Genomic DNA, 22303 nt, shown 5'->3' on the forward strand with positions numbered 1-22303 from the left:
ACTTATGTCACTCGTGCTTTTGGTCCCATTTTTCATGAACGGTTTCATAAACTCCAAGATACAAGGCATTTTCTTGGTGAGCACTTCTGCATTGCCAAGGTAATCCACCCACCTCACAAGTGTAGTATAATGTAAATGAAAAATGAGAGCAAAATTAATGTTACCTTTATAGTAGGTGCGTTCACAAGCACACCTAGGGACAATTCGGAGCGCCCAATTAACCTGCCATGCATGTGTTTGGAATGTGGGAGGAGACTGGAGTACCCGAAGAAGACCCACGCAGGCACGGGGAGAACATGCAAACTCCACCCAGGAAGGTCGGAGCCTGGACTCGATCTTGCATCCTCAGTACTGGGAGGCGGACGTGCTAACCACTCATTCACTGTGCCTACTATTTAAATGAAGTTTAAGCAATTAAAACTGTTATATTTTGTCTAGAATTAAATTTGATAACTTCATTATTTTTCATGTACAATCAGTACCTTTAAAAACACATTTTACCAATTGTTGTCAACTAAAAATGACACCACAGGTGCTCAGGAAACGGGTAACGACCAATCACGGCTCACCTGTTTTCTGGGTTTGGCTTGTGATGTTAGCAAACTGAGCCATGATTGGTCGTTACCTGCCAGCTTCAGTTGACAGCAAGTGTGTTTTTAAAGGCAAGATGTGTTTTGAAAGATATTGTGCATTGAAAAAAAGATGTTATCACATTAATTATAGACAAAATATTATCTTTTAAACTGCTGAAAATGGCTAAATGAGTCAAGTATAATTTAATAATGGTGCAAAAGCTTGTCCAACAGACCATTTCCAAAATGTAAAAAGTTGAAGTAATGAATTCTTCTTCTTCTTCTTCTTCTTCTTCTTCTTCTTCTTCTTCTTCTTCTTATTATTATTATTATTATTATTATTATTATTATTAAATTAATTTATATTTTTGATTAATTTATTTATTTTTTACTTTTTTTTTATATATATATCTCATACAACTTTTTAGCATTTTGGAGCTTTCCAACCAAAACATACCCTTTTAAAAAAAATATAATCACTTTAACAGGTTATGAGTATTTTTTTTGCACTTACTGTATGTGTGTCAGCATCAGACTTCTTTATACATATACAAATACACATACATAATTATATACATTTACACACTCGTATGCAGACGGATGTACTGCATATAAAAATTAATACTGCACTTCTATGACAGTAAAAATCAATAAATATATTTGATGCAGCTCTTGTATTCGGGCTCTTGGCATCGCTAATGTTGCGTCCGATGAGCGGAACCTGCACTGCAGTGACTGCATTTAGGTCTGTGAAATACATCACAATGCAGTAATTAAACGCACATGGCACGCTACAACCCCGGTAAGATATATCGACTACACATTCCATTAATTTTAACGTGCATTAGTATTATCAGCCGCACTTGCATAGCTGCCATTAAAATGATATTCCGCTCGGTAAATGCTGAGGTGTGTTTTATTCAAAGGGAAAGACTTCTAACAGGAAAGTACTGCATCATCGTATAGCAGAATGTACATTGATCAAAGTGTCTCATAGTGTGTTCTCAGGAGAGTATAGCCCAAAGAATGCATAGATTGACTTGTTTTTGTAACCTCATGACTACCAGCAATTCAAATTTGTCCTCTGTAGTGGACCTTTTTAAACCTTATCTCCCACCCAGTGCATATGATTGAATTAACTCCTTTTGTGCTCTTTTGATGACATTGATGGCTTTGCTACCTCTGATTGCATCATAAAAGAAAATGGCTTCCCTCAGTGCAAGCACTTTTTAGGGAAGAGGAAAAGTGAGTGTATAACACTTTTTATTGAACAAATTTAAGCTTTAAATATTGCTAGCATGTTTTCTATAAGACTCTTAAGAACACATTATAGTATTGTTTGAATTATTTTAACTGTATTTGAGCCTAGCATTTAAGTTTTAAAAAATGTCCTCTGTAGTGGACACATCATTGCTTAAAAATAAAAACTTAAACTGTTTTCAAAAATTTATTTTGCAGTATTCCAGTTACTTCACAAAGATTGGGGAATATCAAAATAAACATGATTGGACAATATTTTTTTTCCTGGTAGTCAGTACTCTGATAAAGGTTATTAACATTTTTACTTTGAAATACAGAAACATCAGGGAAGTATCTTCCTTGTCAATTTAAAAACTTTTTATTTAGTACAACCACAACAGACTTTCAAATATGTGAAGTTGCAAACATAAGGGTAAAAAAAAAATTGTCAGAGGGCTAATCTTTTTTCACCATTGCATTTTTTGCTTTCAGTAAAACAGCAAAAAACAAAAAAACAAAAAAACAAAAAAAAACAAAAAAAGAACAAACCAAGAAAAATTCATATATTTTATTTGTTCTTGTGAATTTAAATAAATTTAAAAAATATTGGGTCACGAGAGAAAATAAATATTTTATTTTATTTCATAAAGAGTAAGTGTATAACACTTTTTATTGAACAAATTTAAGCTTTAAATGTTGTTAGCATGTTTTCTATAAGACTCTTAAGAACACATTATAGTATTGTTTGAATTATTTTAACTGTATTTGAGCCGAGCATTTAAGTTTTAAAAAAATGTCCTCTGTAGTGGACACATCATCGCTTAAAAATAAAAACGTTGTTTTCAAAAATTTCTTTTGCAGTATTCCAGTTCACAAAGATTGGGGAATATCAAAATAAACATGATTGGACGATATTTTTTTTTCCTGGTAGTCAGTATTCTAATATAGGTTATTAACATTTTTACTGTGAAATACAGAAACATCAGGGAAGTATCTTCTTTGTAAATTTAACAACTTTTTATTTAGTACAACCACAAAAGACTTTCAAATATGTGAAGTTGCAAACATGGTAAAAAAAAAATGTCAGGGGGCTAATCTTTTTTCACCGTTGCATTTTTTGCTTTCAGTAAAACAGCAAAAAACAACAACAAAAAAACAAACAAACAAACAAACAAAAAAAACAAGAAAAACTCATATATTTTATTTGTTCTTGTGAATTTAAATAAATTTTAAAAATATTGGGTCACGAGGGAAAATAAAGATTTTATTTTATTTCATAAAGAGGGGTAATCATTTTGACCTCAAGTGTAACCCAAACAGTGCTAAAAAAAAAAAAAAAAACATCATGAGAACAAGATAAAGTGTGCTCAAAAGTCTCTCTGTACATCCGTCACATTTCTCAGGTGACTACAGTCTGCGGCAAACCCGACAACGGCCAATTACGTTTTCTCGAGAAGGCCCCTTCACCGTCTGGGGAACTGGTTTACTGTAAAAGAAGATGCATAGACATACATTAGTCCATCAGATGCAAAAGCTCTCGTGAGCTGGATCCACATTCCAATGTACCTGAACATGTTAGACAGGTTGACGGATGCCAGCCAGTAGCTGTACGAATCAGGGTAGTAGTTGCACGTCCCCCTACCATGACACTCTATGAACGGTACTTGGCGGAAATGCTCAAGGCACGAACCGGGAGATACCAGTGGCTGGGAGGAGCCTTCTGCACCGGCACCTGTTTGCTGGTTGGTTAAAGGCCAAGAGGGAGACAATGACGTTGAATGCTGAGAATACAAATCATGAAAATACCCATTGTAATGATTTGTTACCATGACAAATGAATATCCACTCCAGAGGGACTCCCAGTCTCTGGGACATTGTGGGATAAGAGTTGTCTGACTGTGGACCGCTATGATATTCGAGGTAGTTTCACACACAGCGCACCTAAGACAAAAGTGTTCAGATATGCAGTTTTGTCAGACCATGATGAACGACCAAAGAACAGTAGAATGATAACTTGAGAATAATGAACAAAATATGGGGAGCCATTCAGAGACAGGCCCAAGACTGACAGGTCATTCATTATTACCCTTTTTTAGCACACAAACCAGGCACTTGGAAGAAAACCCATGTTGGCTACATGAAAGACCAGTGTGGGGAAAGTTCATTTTCGACACAAACTAGTCCAAAGTTCATCTGATAATTTTTAAAATGAGCTAGTTCAGTTAACTGCGATTGGCTGGCAACCAGTCCAGGGTGTCCCGCCGCCTACTGCCCAGAGCCAGCTGAGATAGGCGCCAGCACCCCCCGTGACCCTTGTGAGGAATAAACGGTCAAGAAAATGGATGGGGCGGCACGGTGCATGAGTGGTTAGCACGTCCGCCTCCCAATTCTGGGGACTCCGGTTCGAGTCCAGGCTCCGGCCTTCCTGGGTGGAGTTTGCATGTTCTCCCCGTGCCCGCGTGACAATTCGAAGCGCCCAATTAACCTGTCATGCATGTCTTTGGAATGTGGGAGGAGACCGAAGTACCCGGAGAAGACCCACGCGGGCACGGGGAGAACATGCAAACTCCACTCAACTCGACTTGAACCGGAGTCCTCAGAACTGGGAGGCGGACGTGCTAACCACTCGTGCTGCCCCCAAACAATAGCCTTTTCCGCCTATTTAAGGCTCATTTATGGTGTATTTACCTGACTTTTCTCCTTGTAGTATAACAAGAGCAAACCTGGCACCCTTGAACAAAACTGAACCACGTTCAAAACTGTTCATTGGCCCCAGAATGAGCTCATTCTTCGTTTGTCCAAAATCTGAACGGGTTCATGAACATCACGACACGTGGCTAGTTTGACCAATGCTCGAGTATATTCACAAACAAAAAAGCTTCAGTCCCACCTGCTGATGTGCGAGGCCAGTTGCTCCCCTGTCAAGGCCACCATGGAAGGAAGCATCGGCGCGTCGGTGGACAGCCAGTAGGAGTAGTCGTTACGAGAAGCATAGCGGCAGTTTGTCTCCGTGTCGCAGAAGAGGAAGGGCATGGGGGAGAATCGAGGTAGACAGCTTCCCGAGGTGCCTGAGAGACCGTTAGAAACGTTAAACAAATGATCAAGTGCCATATCGAGAAAGGCTTATGGTGCTTGAAAGGCTCTCTTACCAAGGTCCTGACCATGAGCTCGCTCATTTCCATTCATGAAGAGGAAAGAGTAGCCGTAGTAAATAAGGGTGGTGCCTCTCGGGCACTCGGGCAAACGAGTAGTTTGACTGTGTCGTGCTATCAGGAAATTGGCCGCATAGCCAAATATACTTTCTCCCGGTAAACCCTTTTGACCTTTGTTGCCTGGATTTCCAGGGCCGCCTGGGTCACCTGAAAAAGGGAAAGGGAAAAACGATTACCTGAACTGTCCACCATTTTCTATCAGGTTTATCCAGTCTGGGTTGCAGGGATCTCGATCCTATGCTAGCTGATATTAATATTGATACTTGTAGCAATATTGGATGGCCGCAAGCACACTGCTTGTACACACCTGGCAACCCTGGTCCTCCTTTGTCTCCCTTGTCACCGGTAAATCCAGGTGGTCCCACCCGGCTGAGACCTGGGACTCCTTTGGGACCTGGGGGACCTTTTAATCATAACATATAGAAAGTCAGAATACCGTACTAAGTGTGCATGTTACAGAGTAGCATGCATATTGCAGTTTACAGAGTTTAAACTTTGTACCTGATTGGCCTGGTGGTCCATCTGGTCCACCGTTTCCAGGGGGGCCAGGATTGCCAGGAGGACCACGTAAGCCTGGGGGTCCTGGTTCATATATTACAGGGCGAAATCCTGGTTCACCTTTCACGCCTGAAAAAAAATATAGAATATAGTGACGTGGAGTCTGAATTTTGTGTTCTAATAGTGTACTCACCGGGTATTCCTGGAAAACCCTTTGGTCCAGGAGGACCAGGTGGGCCCGGTATATTTCCAGGGTCTCCCTTTTCACCTGTTAAAACAAAAAAAGTCAGGACGATTGCCACTTTTTGAATGACACATAGTTAAAAAAAAATTTTTTTACCAGGGTAGCCATTGTTTCCAGGAGGACCAGAATCACCATCTTGTCCTGGATTTCCAGGAGGGCCTCTTGGACCCTGGGGAAGTAAATCAATCAAGACCCCTTTTACTGAATCAAAACAGGATTTATATGTAAATGAATAAAAGAGTCAGCATACAGGTGGACCAGGATTGCCTGGATCTCCTGGCGGTCCATTGTAGCCTGGGGTCCCTGTTGGACCTGGGTCCCCTTTGTCCCCTTTCAGTCCAGGTCCTGGAGGGCCTGGAGGTCCTTGTGGACCAGGAAAACCTTCAACCAGCAAAAGCCAAGGTTGATGATTATCGTGTGTGTGACAATGAATGTGAGATAGCTGTGAGTCACTTCATTTGGGAAGAAATGTTGTCCTCACCTGGCCTACCCGGACCGCCATCAAGTCCAGGGTTTCCTTTTTCCCCAGGGAAACATGGTCCATCGCCTCCCGGCAGTCCTGGGGGGCCAAAGGGCCCACGAGGTCCAGGAGGTCCATTGTCTCCTTCTAATCCAGGAAATCCTGACCTATCCGGGCCAGGCAAACCAGGATCCCCAGGAAGACCTACAGAACAGGAATAACAGTTTGTGAGTTCAGAACATTTTGTTCAAATCGTTGCTATATTTTCTGAATAAGTTGAGTGGGAAGATGAGAGGGAAACTGATATATCTGGGAAGTTGAAGACCCACCTCGCTGTCCTGGGTCACCGGGGGGACCAGGAGGTCCCTCTGTCACAACTGTATACAAGTAGGAATAGAAACATTTAAATGACATCCGTGATAATGAAAGTACAGTTTGACAAACATATTCCAATTCTCGTCAAAATTACAGCTCTGTCTAAAGAACATTGACAAAATTTCCTGTCTCTCACTTGTATCTCCTTTTTGTCCTGGTGGTCCGGGGAAGCCATCCTGCCCCTGGCGCCCTTTGGGACCTGGAGGACCCAAACCACCTGGTGGGCCTGGGGTACCTAAAGACAATGAAAAACAAAAAAAAATCATATATAATATAGACTCATTCATCAGTGACATTCTTCAGAATTAAGTCATTTCAATGGATTTTGCCTGGTGGCCCGTTTGGTCCTCGGTGTCCTTTGCCTCCCGGAGGTCCATCTGAACCTTTTGTTCCTTGATATCCAGGTGGACCTGCAACAGTAGCATTGGAGAAAAAAAAACATGATAAACCATTACCAGCAAGTAAAGGGTACAAAGGCACTCATAAATGACCAGTGATTGACACCGTTTGGTCCAGGGAGTCCTGGGTCTCCTTTGTCTCCATTAAATCCTGGTGAACCCGGTCCTCCAGGAAAACCAGGCCGACCTTTTTCACCCTTCAATCGTCGTGTGTCGGTTAGTCCTCTTTCCCCCTGAGGACAATGAGCATCCAATATTGCTTATTGACACACCGTGATACATGTGATACTGGTCAAATAGTCTAGTATCTTTTTTTTTCCCACCTTTTGTCCACTTGGTCCAGGTGGGCCATAGTCATCAAAGTTTGGTTCTCCCTTTTGTCCTTTGTAACCCTTAATACCTGGTTCCCCATTTGGGCCATGCCTTCCAGGGTTTCCTTGGTCTCCTTTTAGTCCTTTTGATCCTATTTGAACATTATGTTTACAAAATTACAGATTTGTACAATAATACACATGAATGTACTGTTAGATGTACATGATAAGTTATTAGATGAGAGCTCATACATACAATACTGGTCAATATACTTACCAGGATGGCCTTTTTTCCCTGGGTCTCCTGGAAACCCAGGAGGTCCAGGTCTTCCTTTCAAGAATGCTGGAATACCTGGGTCACCCAGGGGACCTGGACAGAAGACACACAATTTTCAAAATTAGGATTGTAATTATGGTCGTATGCATTGAATATGGAAAAAAATATGCACCTTTTCCCCCAGGCCTCCCTGGGTTTCCAGGATTACCACTTGGTCCTTTTCGCCCAATACTTCCAGGATCTCCCCATGGACCAACTAGTCCGGGGTTACCTGATACAGTACAATTTGCACAGAATTATACAACATGCACATAAATGCCGCACAAATACAGTACAACCGGAAAGTATTGACAGCACTTCAGAGTTTCGATATTTGTTACAGTTTTGGACAAATTTGGATAGAGACAAAATTGCCTGTTTTGAAGGGTCCAATGAGCACAGTAGCCTCCATCATCTAAACCACCAAGACTCCGTCTAAACTGAGCAACTGCGGGTGAAGGGTCTTTGTCAGGGAAGTGACCAAGATCCCGTTGGGCACTTTGTGAGCACTCCAGTGATCAAATGTGGACAGGGTAGGGGGGTAGGTTCCCTTGAAACAGTTGAGCTTTAGCCACTGGTACTTCTACTCGACAGGCGAAGATGAGCTCATTTACCTGCCATTTACCTACGCTTCCGTGTACCAATGCTCCTCATCCAATCGGATGGAGCTCAAGACGTGCTGCTGTAAGAGGAATTGACTGCCAAGCTTGTGGCATACTATTCAAGAAGACCTCTGGGTACCTCACAATACGATTCGACATGCAATACAAGGCTCACAACAATGATGATCTTACGATATGACAATACTGTGATTATCGATATATTGGTCAGGTAATATAAGTCCACGATAATCTTGGATAAAACTAATCAAGACATAAAATGTTTTTTTTTTCAATGAGAAAACGGTTTATTTTTGTACCATCACTGAGACACAATATTAAAACTAGTGTCTTCAGTGAGTACTTTAGTGCAGGGATGTTAGCTCGAGGGGCCACATGGCCACACATATATTATCAAGTGGGCCGCATCAGTAAAATAACCGTATATAAGTTCAAACGATTGCCTTCATTTATACGCAGATTTTCGTGGACCAGCCCTAAATTACGGAGCTCAACTGTAATCGTATTGTTACGAAAAATATCACTTTGCCGGTATACGTTCCGGATATATTAAATCCACCTGTTTTACATATATATATTGTTCCCAGAATGCATTGTGTGACGCAGTTAATGACGTTAAAAGGACGTTAAGAATTTTTTTCGTATTTAACTTGTCGGTCTATGATTTAAAATAATGATAATAATAATAATAATAATAATAATAATAATAATAATAATAATAATAATAATAATAATAATAATAATAATAATAATAGGCGGCACGGTAGTCGAGTGGTTAGCACGTCCGCTTCCCAGTTCTGAGGTCTCCGGTTCGAGTCCAGGCTCGGACCTTCCTGGGTGGAGTTTGCATGTTCTCCCCGTGCCCGCGTGGGTCTTCTCCGGGTACTCCGGTCTCCTCCCACATTCCAAAGACATGCATGGCAGGTTAATTGGGCGCTCCGAATTGTCCCTAGGTGTGCGTGTGAGTGTGGATGGTTGTTCGTCTCTGTGTGCCCTGCGATTGGTTGGCAACCAGTCCAGGGTGTCCCCCGCCTACTGCCCAGAGCCAGCTGAGATAGGCGCCAGCAGCCCCCGCGACCCTTGTGAGGAATAAGCGGTCAAGAAAATGGATGGATGGATGGATGGATAATAATAATAATAATAATAATAAAAACCATAACATTAAGTTGTGTGTAAAATAATGACATCCAGGAGAATTCCCCGTACAAGTTGCATTGCTCAACTGCGGACTGCTTGCGAAGTTACAAATTTATATGTTTTGATTGTGGCCGGCTGATTAATTAGTCCGACATTACAATTTTTATTTTTAATTATTTTTTACTTTACCATATCATCTCGCGGGCCGGATTAAACCTCTTTGCGGGCCGGATCCGGCCCGTGGGCCGTATGTTTGACACCCCTGCTTTAGTGTATTTTTTAAACAAATGCAAATATCTTCTTAACAGAGACCATTTTCTGTGAACAAATTTGTGTCTTTCTTAAACACTATTGTCATTCAACATGTAAGTCGGTCACATAATAATTTATTTCATTTTATAAACTGTGACAATTTTTTGTGAAACATTCAAAAAGGAAATACATAAATAAAATTACTTACATTTTAAGTCCAATGAAATCAATATTAAAGTTCCTCAGAGATTGTGTGCTTTGAAAAGTCAAAACATAAAATATGTTTTAAAATTAAGAAAATTGAAGCTATAATACACGTTTTTCATAGAAACGCATGCAAAACTGAGTCACTTCCTCGACATATCAATGTTTTACGCAGGTAAAAGAATGCTCATGAGCCTTCTTCGCCTGAAGATTTCCGTACATTTCCCCGCCACTCTTATGAGGTGCTCCCCCTAGCGGCCGGCCAAGTAATTGCTCAATAAGTAATGAACAATGGAGCCGTTATAGCGGCTGTATATTAACTACAAATATCGATACTTGGTGTAGGCATATCGATAATCGATCGGGAAACAAAGTATCATGATTTATCTGCGATATCGAGATTTTGTCACACTCCTAGGCTGTATACTTATATAGCTACACATGAAGTCATTATGGAGTAGTGTTTATACAATTTTCTATTATTTTCTTCTAATTTTGTTCTAATTTGGGAGGAGGTTTTAACAGAAGTTGGTAAATTAAGTCACCTGGCGGGCCAATGTCTCCCGGGGTACCAGGAATTTCTATAGGTTCTGGAGATGAAGCTCCTTTGGGACCCCTGGGTCCTGGGTCCCCTTTTATTCCTGGAGGACCCCAGGAACCTTTCTTTCCACCGCGACCGGGATCACCTGTAAACAAACCATCAAAAAAGGTGTATGAGAAAAAATATGTAAACTAAAAAGTTACCGATGATGTAACACTTTATTGGCCTGACAACAAATGTGAGGGTGACCTGTCGTCCGTCTATATTTGCCCTGTTATTGACTTTGATCAAGTCACCCTTTCACCCTTTCCTGTGACCCGAATCAGGATAAGCAGAACAGAATATGGATGGATGGATGAGCTGTTTGTCAAGTCAAGTTTATTTGCATACCGATTGGGCCTGGTTCTCCTATACTCCCAGGTGGTCCCGGTAGTCCAAATCCTGGTAAACCATCTGGTCCAGGGTCTCCTCTGAATCCTGTGAAAACCCAAGTGGATTAAAAACTTCGCTAAACTAATTTCTCATATAGCGTCATACCTGGTAGGCCCGGTGGGCCATTTAGTCCCTTAATTCCTTTTGGTCCAGTCGCCCCTGGTGGACCTGGTACACTTGGCCCGGGAGGACCAGGATCACCTCGACGACCAGGGCTACCAAACCCAGGAAATCCTCTGTTACCTTTTTCACCAGGATAGCCGTCGGGTCCTGGGACGAGGGAGGTTGAAGATAATGAGCACAATGGTGGTAAAGTTGCAACAATCCACAGTATGGCACCGCACCACAACGTGGCACCTCCTTATTTTGGTTATTCCTATGCAGCATTTTTTTTTTTTCTTCCGTTTGGCCATCAGTGTATTTGATGTTGTGGTAAAGCCAAGAAGCCTACTTCTTATTAACTCTTTGACCGCCAAAACCGTTTAATAACGTTTAGTAAAATCACGATGTATGCCACCATAAACGTTAAGTGACGTCAACTACTTTTATTTTCTTTTTTTTTTAATCTATTAGTCAGTGCAACATCCAAATGAAGCGCAGCCGGGTCAATGTGTTGTGAACTCAAAAACACCCACTAACTATGGCCAGCAGATGGCAGCGGTAGCTGTTCGGGCCCTAACTAGAGCTGCAAATTACAACGAAACATGACACAATCTGATGAAATAGAACGTTTTCAAGGCTGACGTGAATGATCAAAGCCTTTGTAACATTAAACCTAATTTGACAGAGCGTCACTAAACAAAAAATATTAGTATCAAAGTCACTGTTGTGGAGGAAATGTATCTTTTCAATTTTCGCTCAATGTCACTCAAATTACTTATTTTCAAATGGGGATTACTAAAGAACGGAATAAGGTAGAAACATACTTTTTTTTTTTTTTTTTTTTAGAAAACAAAAAAAAACAAAAACATACTTTTTTCTAATGAAAGAATGGAATGTGATCTTTCATGTGGTACCCATGTTGTTTACCTAGCAAAAGAACACAATATTCTGTTTGCCTCGAAAAATGAGTTATAATGCTTGAAATCCGCTGGCATTGGGGGTTGTTTTTTTAATAACGTGTGGCAGTAAAAGAACTTCCAGTCCCTTTGTTTGCGCTCCAATTTTTTTGACTATCCAGCAGCGCCGCCCATGACTGATCAGCCACCGCGCGTTACAAGGTGAACACAGAAAGTATTGTAAAGGTATAACGGAACAGAAAAAAAACAACTTGTGAGATATTTGCTTATAGTGTCTTTTTTTTTATTTAGGAAAAGGACACTTACCTGGTAGGCCAGGATCACCATCTGGTCCTGGTGGCCCCGGTGGTCCGGGAAGAGAGTCACATGAGCCTCTATGACCTGGAGGTCCAATTGGTCCAATTTCCCCTTTATTTCCTGAACGGAACATGAAAGCAGCATATAATCAAGTTTTATTTTAATTTTTTTTAAATGGATTTACACTTCATTTTTATTAGGGATGCACGATAATGCTATTTTCAAGCGACACCGATAAAGCAATCATTTAGAAAGTATCGATGTCGATAACCGATAAGCCGATAACTGTTTGCAAAATTTACTTGAATACAATTTAATTCAAATTGGTCAATAATTGGCAATAATTATCGGCAGATTTCTCTATTATCCGGGTTATCTGTATGAAATCAAATTGGTCGATAGTTGCCAATAATTTTCGTCAAATGTCTTCATTATCCGGTTTATCTGGATTAGGGGTGCCAGAAAAAAATCGATATCGCAATATATTGTTGCGCTCACTCTTGCAATAAATTATCGATACACTGACGGTAGATATCGATGTAATGTGTCCAGTTGTGCAGTGTTATGTTATAAATGTTTATGCACTTTGTCTCAATAAATGCATAATTAGACATTTTCCTTTTTAAGGGCATTTGTTGGCTTTTTCAGTAACATATTGTGATATATTGCTAAAAAATGTTTTTTGATAATATATCAAAAATCGTAGATATCGTATATCATGATATTGTGAGCCAAATATCGTCACAGTATCGAATCGTGGTTTACCCGTATCATCCCACCCCTAATCTGCATGAAATCAAATTGGTCGATAGCTGTCGATAATTTTCGGCAAATTTCTTTACTATCCGGTTTATCTGTATAACGTCAGGATTGGGCGATAATTGCCGATAATTATCGGAGGTTTTTCTCTATTATCTGGTTTATCTGTTTGACGTCAAATAGGTCGATAATTGCAGATAATTATCGGTCACCGATATTATCGTGCATCTCTAATTTTTATGTGTAACAGTCTATGAGAACCTCTTCCTCCTTGTGGCCCTGGTTGTCCTCGCGGTCCCGGGCTCCCCGGTGGGCCAGGGCTTCCGGGATCTCCTAAAGGCCCTTCATCACCATCAATTCCAGGAGGGCCTGGTTGGCCTTTGGCTCCCGGCAGTCCATAACCTTCGTCACCCTGAACATGACCCGAGAAAAGATATTGAGCCTTGCCATGTGTTAAGAGTCTTCAGTATCTTTTCAAATTTAAGAATGCTTTTCTTATTGACCTTCGCTCCTTGGTGACCAGGAGGGCCTGGTCGACCTGGCAGACCAGGAGGACCAATACCTGGGGCTCCTGGGGGACCTGGCAACCCCTTGTCACCTGTATAACACGCACATACCTGAAGTTCACTACTGATGTAGTCCAACTCATCACTAGAAAGTTACACGTGGCGAGATTGACCTTTCTCTCCGGGATACCCTGGTCGTCCAGGATGCAATTCGTCACCTTTTTCCCCTTTCTGTCCTCGTGAGCCTGGAGGGCCTCCGTCACCTGGAGGGCCTGGAACACCTGGAAATGTGTTTGTTTTAGTCAGCGTGAATGACACTTACTGCATATCACTGGATACAAACTTGTAGGTTACCTGGCCTTCCTGGTAAACCGGGTTGACCTTTATACCCTGGTGGTCCAGGAAAACCTTTTGGTGGTTTTCCTTTTTCTCCTTTTGGTCCTGCCATGTAAGATAGGAGAAGAGATCTGGTGATGATGTCGTTCTCCCTGTCGTTCTGATTTCTGCAGTTGTATTAAAATGTTTATACACCTGCATATCCAGGTGGCCCTGGGAACCCAGCTCCCCCCAAATCTCCCTTAGTTCCTGGAGGTCCAACAGGCCCAAATCCCGGTGGCCCAGGGTATCCTGGAGGTCCTGGTCTGCCCAAAGGCCCTGGTGGACCTGGAAAACCTTTATCTCCATCTTGAGTAAACTGGAGGGTTGATATAAAGAACATTTTGTGAAAGTGGTTGAAATGTATGATTTTTTTTTTCTTTAGTTTAAACAACTTGACTAAACAACTTGTTTCAACTTCAAAATGTTCTCACCGAATCCCCTGGAGGGCCTTGGACCCCTTTGGGACCTCGCAATCCAGGAGGCCCAGAGTGGCCATCGTCTCCGGGCCTGCCAGGATATCCTGTGTCTCCTTTCTCTCCTTTTTCTCCTGGTCTGTAATCAGTAGATGTCTCTCCCTTTTGGCCAGGGAAGCCTGGAAGACCTGGTACACCAATACGACCCTTGGCAGAGGAATGACAATGATAACAGCATTTACAAAAAAAATAAAAAATAATATATATATATTTTTAAATTCATACAATATTTCTTACCGGATCTCCAGGCAAACCCGGAATTCCTGGGAAACCTGAGTCACCTTTAGGTCCTGGTCCTTGATCAAGACCTGAGCATATATAAAATATATTTTAAATGATATGGTATGGCAACCAATTTTTGGTTTGTTTGTTTGTTTGTTTGTCTTGGGGTGCTACACGTCCCACCCAATTTTTGTAGCTGTAGGTCAAGTGTACCGGGACAGGCCTCCGTTAAACATCCTTTATTTCTTTATTTAAAAGTAATTAATTAATTAATTAATTAATTAATTAATTAATTAATTAATTAATTAATTAATTAATTATAATAATAATAATAATAATAATAATAATAATAATTTTATTATTATTATTATTATTATTATTATTATTATTAAAATTATTATTATTATTATTATTATTATTATTATTATTATTATTATCATCATCAATAGTAGTAGCAGACGTGAAATTTCTGGAGACATTTTGTGTGAATTGTGAAAGCTGAATGCTAATATTTGAATGCATGTGGAATGATGTTGAATGCTTTATTACAATCACAATGTGAAACGACCTTGATTGGAGGCCAGATTTTATTTATCATTTATCATTATATTTAAGTGCAACATTTTGACATGTGCAATATTTACTAATTATTAGACACTTTTACCTGGCCGTCCTGGTTCACCTGGTGGACCCGGTCCACCTGGTTTTCCTTTCCCCCCGCAGTCTTTGCAGGGCTCGCCCTTATCCCCTGAAAAAAAAAGCAGCCACGGAAACATTTTGAACGTTTTACTTTGCGCAATGTTAAATTCACTTCAAATTTTAAGTCAGACTTTTGTCAACTTGGATGTTGAACAGATAATCTGCCCTGGACTGTATACGAGATGTGATTCAACAATGCTTTTCCTCACCTTTCGGACCATGCCCTCCGTCATACCCCTTCGGTCCAGGCGGACCCTTGCCACCTTTGTCTCCCGGTGGTCCTTTGATTATCTGCTTTTCTATAAGAAACAACAAGATGTCTTAACATGTGATGATTCATTACAAAATGTTTCAATTTTTAAACTTTTAACCACACCAACGTGTTAGGTATTTTGTATCCTATTGGACGTAATGTTTCTCTGTTTGTGCGGTAAATGTTCTACGCTGATAGCAGATGATGCTAAAGAGAGCAATTAGATAATTGTGTCACCTTAGTGCCATAAACACATGATTTAAAAAAGAAATGATAAATACCGGTAGTCTATTTTTAAAAATCCTGTTGCTGGAACGTTTATCGAAAAACAGGTTGAGCGGTTGGTACGAAATATTCAAAGGGAAATGTTAGCTAGCTATATTGTATCTTTTCATCACAGTATGTACAAGTGCTCAGTAAGATGCATTGTTAATGAATTTAAAATTTAGCATTGTTTTTATTTTTGTTATGTTCTGGCGTTGGATCCCCAAAACGCAGACACAAATAAGATTTTAACTCTTTATTCACATAACATCAAGAGGCGTAGAACAAACTTGACTAGATGAGAAACAACGAGAATGTATCGAGAATCACGAGACGCGAAGCTAACTTGGGCTGTGGAGGTGCACAGAGGAACAGAGGTAATAGTCCGACAAAACACACACTTCTCTGACAGACATATCGACAGAGAATCGATCTGATTGGTTATGGCTAGACATGTGGGTAACAGGACTGACATGAAATTATCTGATTGGCTGTTGCTCAGATAAAGAGATTAAGGATTCTTGACATCACATGGCTTCTGACATCACATAGCGTCTTATCAGTTGAAACTAGATGTGGTTACATCAGTTCAAAACAGACACTTGACCTCACGTTCATGACCCAAATATAACCCTTGCATGACCCAAGCATAACCCTTACATGGCCCTAGTCATGACAGTAAGCATAACCCTTGCATGACCCTAGTCATGACAGTAAGCATAACCCTTGCATGACCCTAGTCTTGACAGTAAGCATAACCCTTGCATGACCCTAGTCATGACAGTAAGCACAACCCTTGTATCACCCTAGTCATGACAGTAAGCATAACCCTTGCATGGCCCTAGTCATGACAGTAAGCATAACCCTTGCATGACCCTAGTCATGACAATTTTAAAGCAGAATTCTGATACAGTTTTTGTTTTGTGTACATCCACAAAAGTTTAGGCACATTCATGCGGCTTTCAGTGAAATTTTAGGATGACCCTAAAATGAGCTATAACGCTTACAGGTAAAGTAGTGAAACAACCCAAATTAAGAAATCCTGTAAAGGTTCCACCTATGGTACATTTTAGACTTATCAAGTAATGTCACTCGAAAGCTGACTTTAGACTATACACTTTACGATCAAGATTTTTATTTTTTATTTTTTGCCTGCCCACCGATCAGCAATCAATGAGTTTAAAAAAAAAAAAAAAAAAAAAAAAAAGATAATCGATTTGATCAGAAGATGGAGCATTATATCAATTTAAAAATAACTTTTATAATTTACTCCACAGTCGACCATCGCCATTTGCGAGGGATAGGGACTGGCTTGGCGCACGAATACCAAAAACACACGTATATAATGGACGCCAATTTAAATGCATGGGGAAAAAATGAATCAATAAACCCATAAAATTGTTCTAAAAATGCTGATAAACATATATTTAATGTTTATATAATGTCATATCGTGTAAAGTCTCGTATATATGTTTGGTTAATGACATTTACACTATTTCTGAAGACAGCGGCACATACCAGTTATGTCTGCAGGTTCTCCTTTTCGGCCTTTATCCCCTGGAGGTCCCTGATCACCAGGATCCCCGTCTGGACCAGCAGGCCCTGGATAATTTGGACCCGGGTCGCCACGATCTCCTTTGGGCCCCGGTGGACCTGGTCGCCCTCCTCCATCATCTCCTGTATAGACATTTAGTGGGTGGCGATTAGGAATGTGGGTGCACAACATGGGCAAAAATCTTGGAACTAAATAACAATTTAAACTCATTCACTGCCAGCCCAGTTAAAATGGATCGTTGACGTTTATAGCCGTCAATGGCAGTTAATGAGTATAACATGCTTTCTAATACTTTTGCCCATGCATTGTATCTCGGTTCACTAATGAACACCTGGAGGCCCGTCAGGTCCAGGTGGTCCCACTTCGCCTGAAAAATAATGAACAGAAATTGTATTATTTTTTGTTCACCTTTAATAGCAAGTTAGCTTGTTTGGAGGTATATTACTGCAATCATGGCTACTCACCTGGGCGTCCACGAATTCCAGGTAGGCCTGGATCTCCCGGATCTCCACTGAATCCTTTTATCAGTCTAACAGGTTCAGTCGGATCCACCTGCAAATAAATAATCATTTATTTATTCACACGTTGTTTTGAAGGTGCACAGCTCTCATTAGTTCTTGATGAACCTTAAAGCGGACATATTATGGGAGAGTGAACTTTTTAATGACTTGTATACAAACAGTTCAGTCTTCGGGTGCATCGAGTGTGAAATTAAGCAACCAAGTACATATTTTAGCTGCCTCTGTGAACGAGCTGTGTGAGTCTGAATCAGCTTTATTGGCCAATATGTAAAACACACACAAGGAATTCGTCTTCACTGTCACATATCATCAGAGAAATATGAAAAATCTCAGTGACCAAAAGAGGGAGAAAGAATAGGAAGCCAGGTGGTTCACAAATTAGCGTCCTGAATTTCTTAGATGGGAAATAAAGGAGACAAGTACTGGCAGTCCTGGTAAATTTCTAAATGATAAAATTTTCATTTATTATTTGGGATCTTTTTCATTAAGTGTTTATTTATGATATTTTACAGTATTTACAGTTTACAGTTATTTATTGTTACTCCCCCTTGAGTTGCTCAGGTTACAAAAATGTTGGGAAAAGTCATATTTCATATCACAAAAACATCATTTGAACATGGGTGTGTAGACTTTTTATATCCACACTAAATGCCATTACAACCCTTCCAATCGGTTTTCAATTGAGACTCCACAGTACTGCATAATATGTCCTTTAAAAATACCAAATACATGTCGATAGATGAGAATGATACATTACTATTATTTCCCCGGGTGGACCAGGTTGACCTCTGTCCCCTTTTGGACCCTAGAACGACAGGAGCACAGAGTCATAGATTTTCATAAAACATGGCAAACCCATTAAAAAAAAATGCAATTATAGATGAACAATAAGTGATTAGTGACCTGTCCAGGTATTCCTGGATATCCCGGATCACCTGGACGACCGGGCCTCCCCTAAACACAACGATATGTTTTCATCAAGCCAATAACGCCACAATGTGCAAACAGCATCCGTACTGTAAATCCAGGTTGTCCGGGGTCGCCGTCCTTCCCACTCTTTCCCTGCAAGGACAATTAGGTGCAGTCAGGACATTGGCTCCATGCGTTCAATCAGCAGCTTGTGTTTGCGAGAACGAGAACAGTCGACACGGTGCCGCCGGCATTGCATTCATTTATTTCCCCATTAAAGTTCTTTTTTCTTTTTTTTTTTTGACATGCCAGTCATCATAAACCGCTTGAGCCGGAGAACCTCTGTTGCATTATTCACAAGGTCTGCCTTGAAGGAGGTGCGTGGCCAAAACAGGATTACAGCGAACACATTCTTGGTCTCATTCTTAAAAGGTGATGCCCTTCAAAGGCGTTTAATTCTCAATAAGAATATTTCAGTCTGATGTGACACATTCTATTAAATCAGCCTTCACCCAATAAGGACACGAGTAGCCCATTTACTTTAGTGCTGCACATTACTGCCCTCTGCTGTTCTATGTTTTTAAATTGTAAATTGACTCCACTGAAAGAAATAATGCACAAACAATATACAAACACATTATATATATCCATCCATCCATTTTCTTGGCCGCTTAGCTGTTGGCCAGCTGGCTCTGGGCAGTAGGCGGGGTACATAAATACATATATATATATATATATATATATATATATATATATATATATATATATATATATATTGTACAATGTAATGTTAGTTAACCTACTTCTGGGCCCGTTGGGCCTTTTTCTCCCTTTACTCCTTGTATGGAGTAGCCGCCACCAGGGTCTCCCTGAGGGGAGAATAGTACAAACACACACACATAAAATTGGTTAGTTATAATAATAATAAAGATAACATCAATAATGTGAAAGACTATTTGATCAACCCTGAAAACATTTTTATATGATGAGAATGAAGTTACTATTTGCTACAACAGAGTAGATATGATGACGGCGACGACTACCTCAAATAATAATAATAATAACAATGACAATAATAATAATAATAATAATAATAATAATAATAATAATAATAATTATTATTATTATTATTATTATTATTATTATTATTATCATCAATACTATTATTATTATTATTATTGTTATTATTATTATTATTATTATTATTATTGTTGTTGTTATTGTTATTAATAATTAATTTGATATACATAGTACGGTAGTTTGTTTTTAATAATATGAGAATAATGTAAGATAAGAATACATTTTACACAATTTTAACGCAAGGAATATAGTAATATGATATGAGAGACAGTGAACACATGTAACATTACTAGAATTAAGTTGGAATTTACTGAAGAAATAAGTACAAATAAACTAAAGTCATTTTATGCGATTACAGTATTCCAATTTTGACCTCACTTTAAAATCATGTAATTTTTACTCTGGTAATATTATAGATTTTGTTTATGTATACTTCTGTTAGGTTTACACACCGAAACATATAAAAATGACAACACAGGGATGAGAAGACAAGACATATTCGTTGTCACTCGCAGCGAGGAGAGCAGAGTTGCTCTGGCAAATCTCTTGCTTCCGCTCTTTTTATTGGGGATTATTTCCTGTCCGGTTACAAAAAATAGACTACTTAAATGGGTGGGGAAAGCGCAAAAGTGCAACACTGCATTATCTTAGAATAACATATCTGTCTGCTTGGATGTAAGTGTGTTGCAAATAAGCATGTGATTATCCATTAGCAATGAAAGTTCTCGTTTTCGCTTCTGTCCAGACGGTGTGACTCATTTTAAACACAGCCACACTGTCTGGTAAAGTTTATCTGAAGAAAGCAGTTCACTTCAAGTTCATATGAGTGTGAAGCATTTTAGCAAATATAATAACTTAGATACACTTTAACCGTAACAACTTCTTAATGTCTTTTCCCCACATCATATACAGTTTAAATCAATCATACAGTATGTGTGGAGGAGGAACTCACTTGAGAGCCTTTGCAGCCTTTTTCTCCGAAATCTCCTTGGTCTCCCTTCTCACCCTGACAGCCAATTCACATGAATACATACGTGAGTGTCTTTCATGAAGATGCCATCTTTGCAGTCATCAAGCACTAACGCAAACGTTAATATGTGCAAGCTACAAATGTCTACTGTAACATGCACATGGACGTTTACTGACTCACCTTGTAGGCAAGGGCCTCAGAAAAATAGTCCCGAACTCGACCCGGTGGTCCAGGTGGGCCTCGAGGGCCTTGTCTCCCCTAAATTAAAAGATGAGTATTTCTTATTGATGGCAAATCCAACCAATGAGATTCTATATTTAAAAAAAAATCCCATTGTAGGCTCAAATATTGGTGATTTTAATGCTCTATTTGATTGAGACATGCACTTCTCCTTGGCGTGACATTAATAATACATTAGCAGGGTCTTTTTAATAATAAATTACCTTTGGCCCAGCTGGTCCTCGCGTACCTCTGCCTCCTTGACCCTAGAAGATTTTAAAAAACAAAACAAACTCAATATTCAGCCATAATTTTTTTTAGGGCAGAAATATTCAGAATTACCTTTGATCCCGGAATCCCTTTTTGTCCTGGTAGTCCCTGTTAGTAAAGAATCAACAATATACATGTACAGTAAACGACGTTTGAATCCTGCACGATGCAACCATCGTACTCACTTCAGGGCCGTGTAATCCCGGGTCTCCCCGTGGTCCAGGTCTTCCCCGTAAACCTGACTTTCCCTAAGATTATATATTCAGACAGCATGAACTCAAATTGTTCAAAAATGATTACATTTTTTTTTTTTGTATGTCAACACCTATGAAGAATCTTGAATTTGGAAAACATTTACCTGTTCTCCGTTTGTCCCTGGAAGTCCTGGTGCCCCCGGAATCGCAGGAGATATTACTGCAACCGAACCCTGCAGAAAGCTCCAATTCATTCATCCATTTTCAGAGCCAATTATTCCTCATATTGACACCTTCTTAATTAAAATAATCGCCTAGGTCATTTTTTCAGATTTTTCAGGAAACACAACAAATGTAACCATATCTATCTATCTATCTATCTATCTATCTATCTATCTATCTATCTATCTATCTATCTATCTATCTATCTATCTATCTATCTATCTATCTATCTATCTATCTATCTATCTATCTATCTATCTATCTATCTTAGACTTAGACTTGACTTTATTGATCCCTTTGGGATGGCTCCCTCTGGGAAATTTACATGTCCAGCAGCAATGAGAACAGATAATAAAATAGAAAATGATCTGTCTGTCGGTCTGTCTGTCTGTCTGTCTGTCTGTCTGTCTATCTATCTATCTATCGCCTCTCTCTCTCTCTCTCTCTCTCTCTCTCTCTAGCTAGCTAGCTAGCTATCTGTCTATCCATCTATCTATCTATCTATCTATCTATCTATCTATCTATCTATCTATCTATCTATCTATCTATCTATCTATCTATCTATCTATCTATCTATCTATCTATCTATCTATCTGTCTGTCTATCTATCTATCTATCTATCTATCTATCTATCTATCTATCTATCTATCTATCTATCTATCTATCTATCTATCTATCTAGT

At 39.7% G+C, this 22303-nt stretch overlaps 1 protein-coding gene across 1 annotated transcript; it reads right to left on the minus strand.

The window, feature by feature from the left end:
* Positions 1-3111: 3111 nt before the first annotated feature.
* On the minus strand, positions 3112-21381 carry LOC144006526 (uncharacterized). The gene is made up of 41 exons (XM_077505412.1): positions 21346-21381; positions 20897-20974; positions 20699-20752; positions 19470-19535; positions 18775-18819; positions 18661-18711; positions 18515-18562; positions 17701-17788; positions 17568-17603; positions 17200-17358; positions 15374-15463; positions 15130-15213; positions 14481-14551; positions 14202-14390; positions 13924-14086; positions 13747-13833; positions 13566-13673; positions 13390-13484; positions 13148-13298; positions 12137-12247; positions 10917-11081; positions 10770-10856; positions 10384-10524; positions 7759-7857; positions 7587-7679; positions 7322-7461; positions 7105-7231; positions 6930-7010; positions 6737-6835; positions 6555-6602; positions 6247-6429; positions 6016-6146; positions 5862-5934; positions 5715-5789; positions 5525-5650; positions 5331-5426; positions 4961-5170; positions 4702-4879; positions 3638-3752; positions 3378-3550; positions 3112-3297 (listed from the first exon to the last, which is right to left on the minus strand). Exons 1-41 carry the CDS (start codon positions 21379-21381, stop codon positions 3219-3221), a joined length of 4329 nt encoding a protein of 1442 aa, XP_077361538.1. The 3' UTR covers positions 3112-3218.
* Between the last annotated feature and the right edge of the window lie 922 nt (positions 21382-22303).

Source organism: Festucalex cinctus, chromosome 1, assembly GCF_051991245.1.
Source record: "Festucalex cinctus isolate MCC-2025b chromosome 1, RoL_Fcin_1.0, whole genome shotgun sequence".
In the NCBI taxonomy this organism is placed as follows: Eukaryota; Metazoa; Chordata; class Actinopteri; order Syngnathiformes; family Syngnathidae; genus Festucalex; species Festucalex cinctus.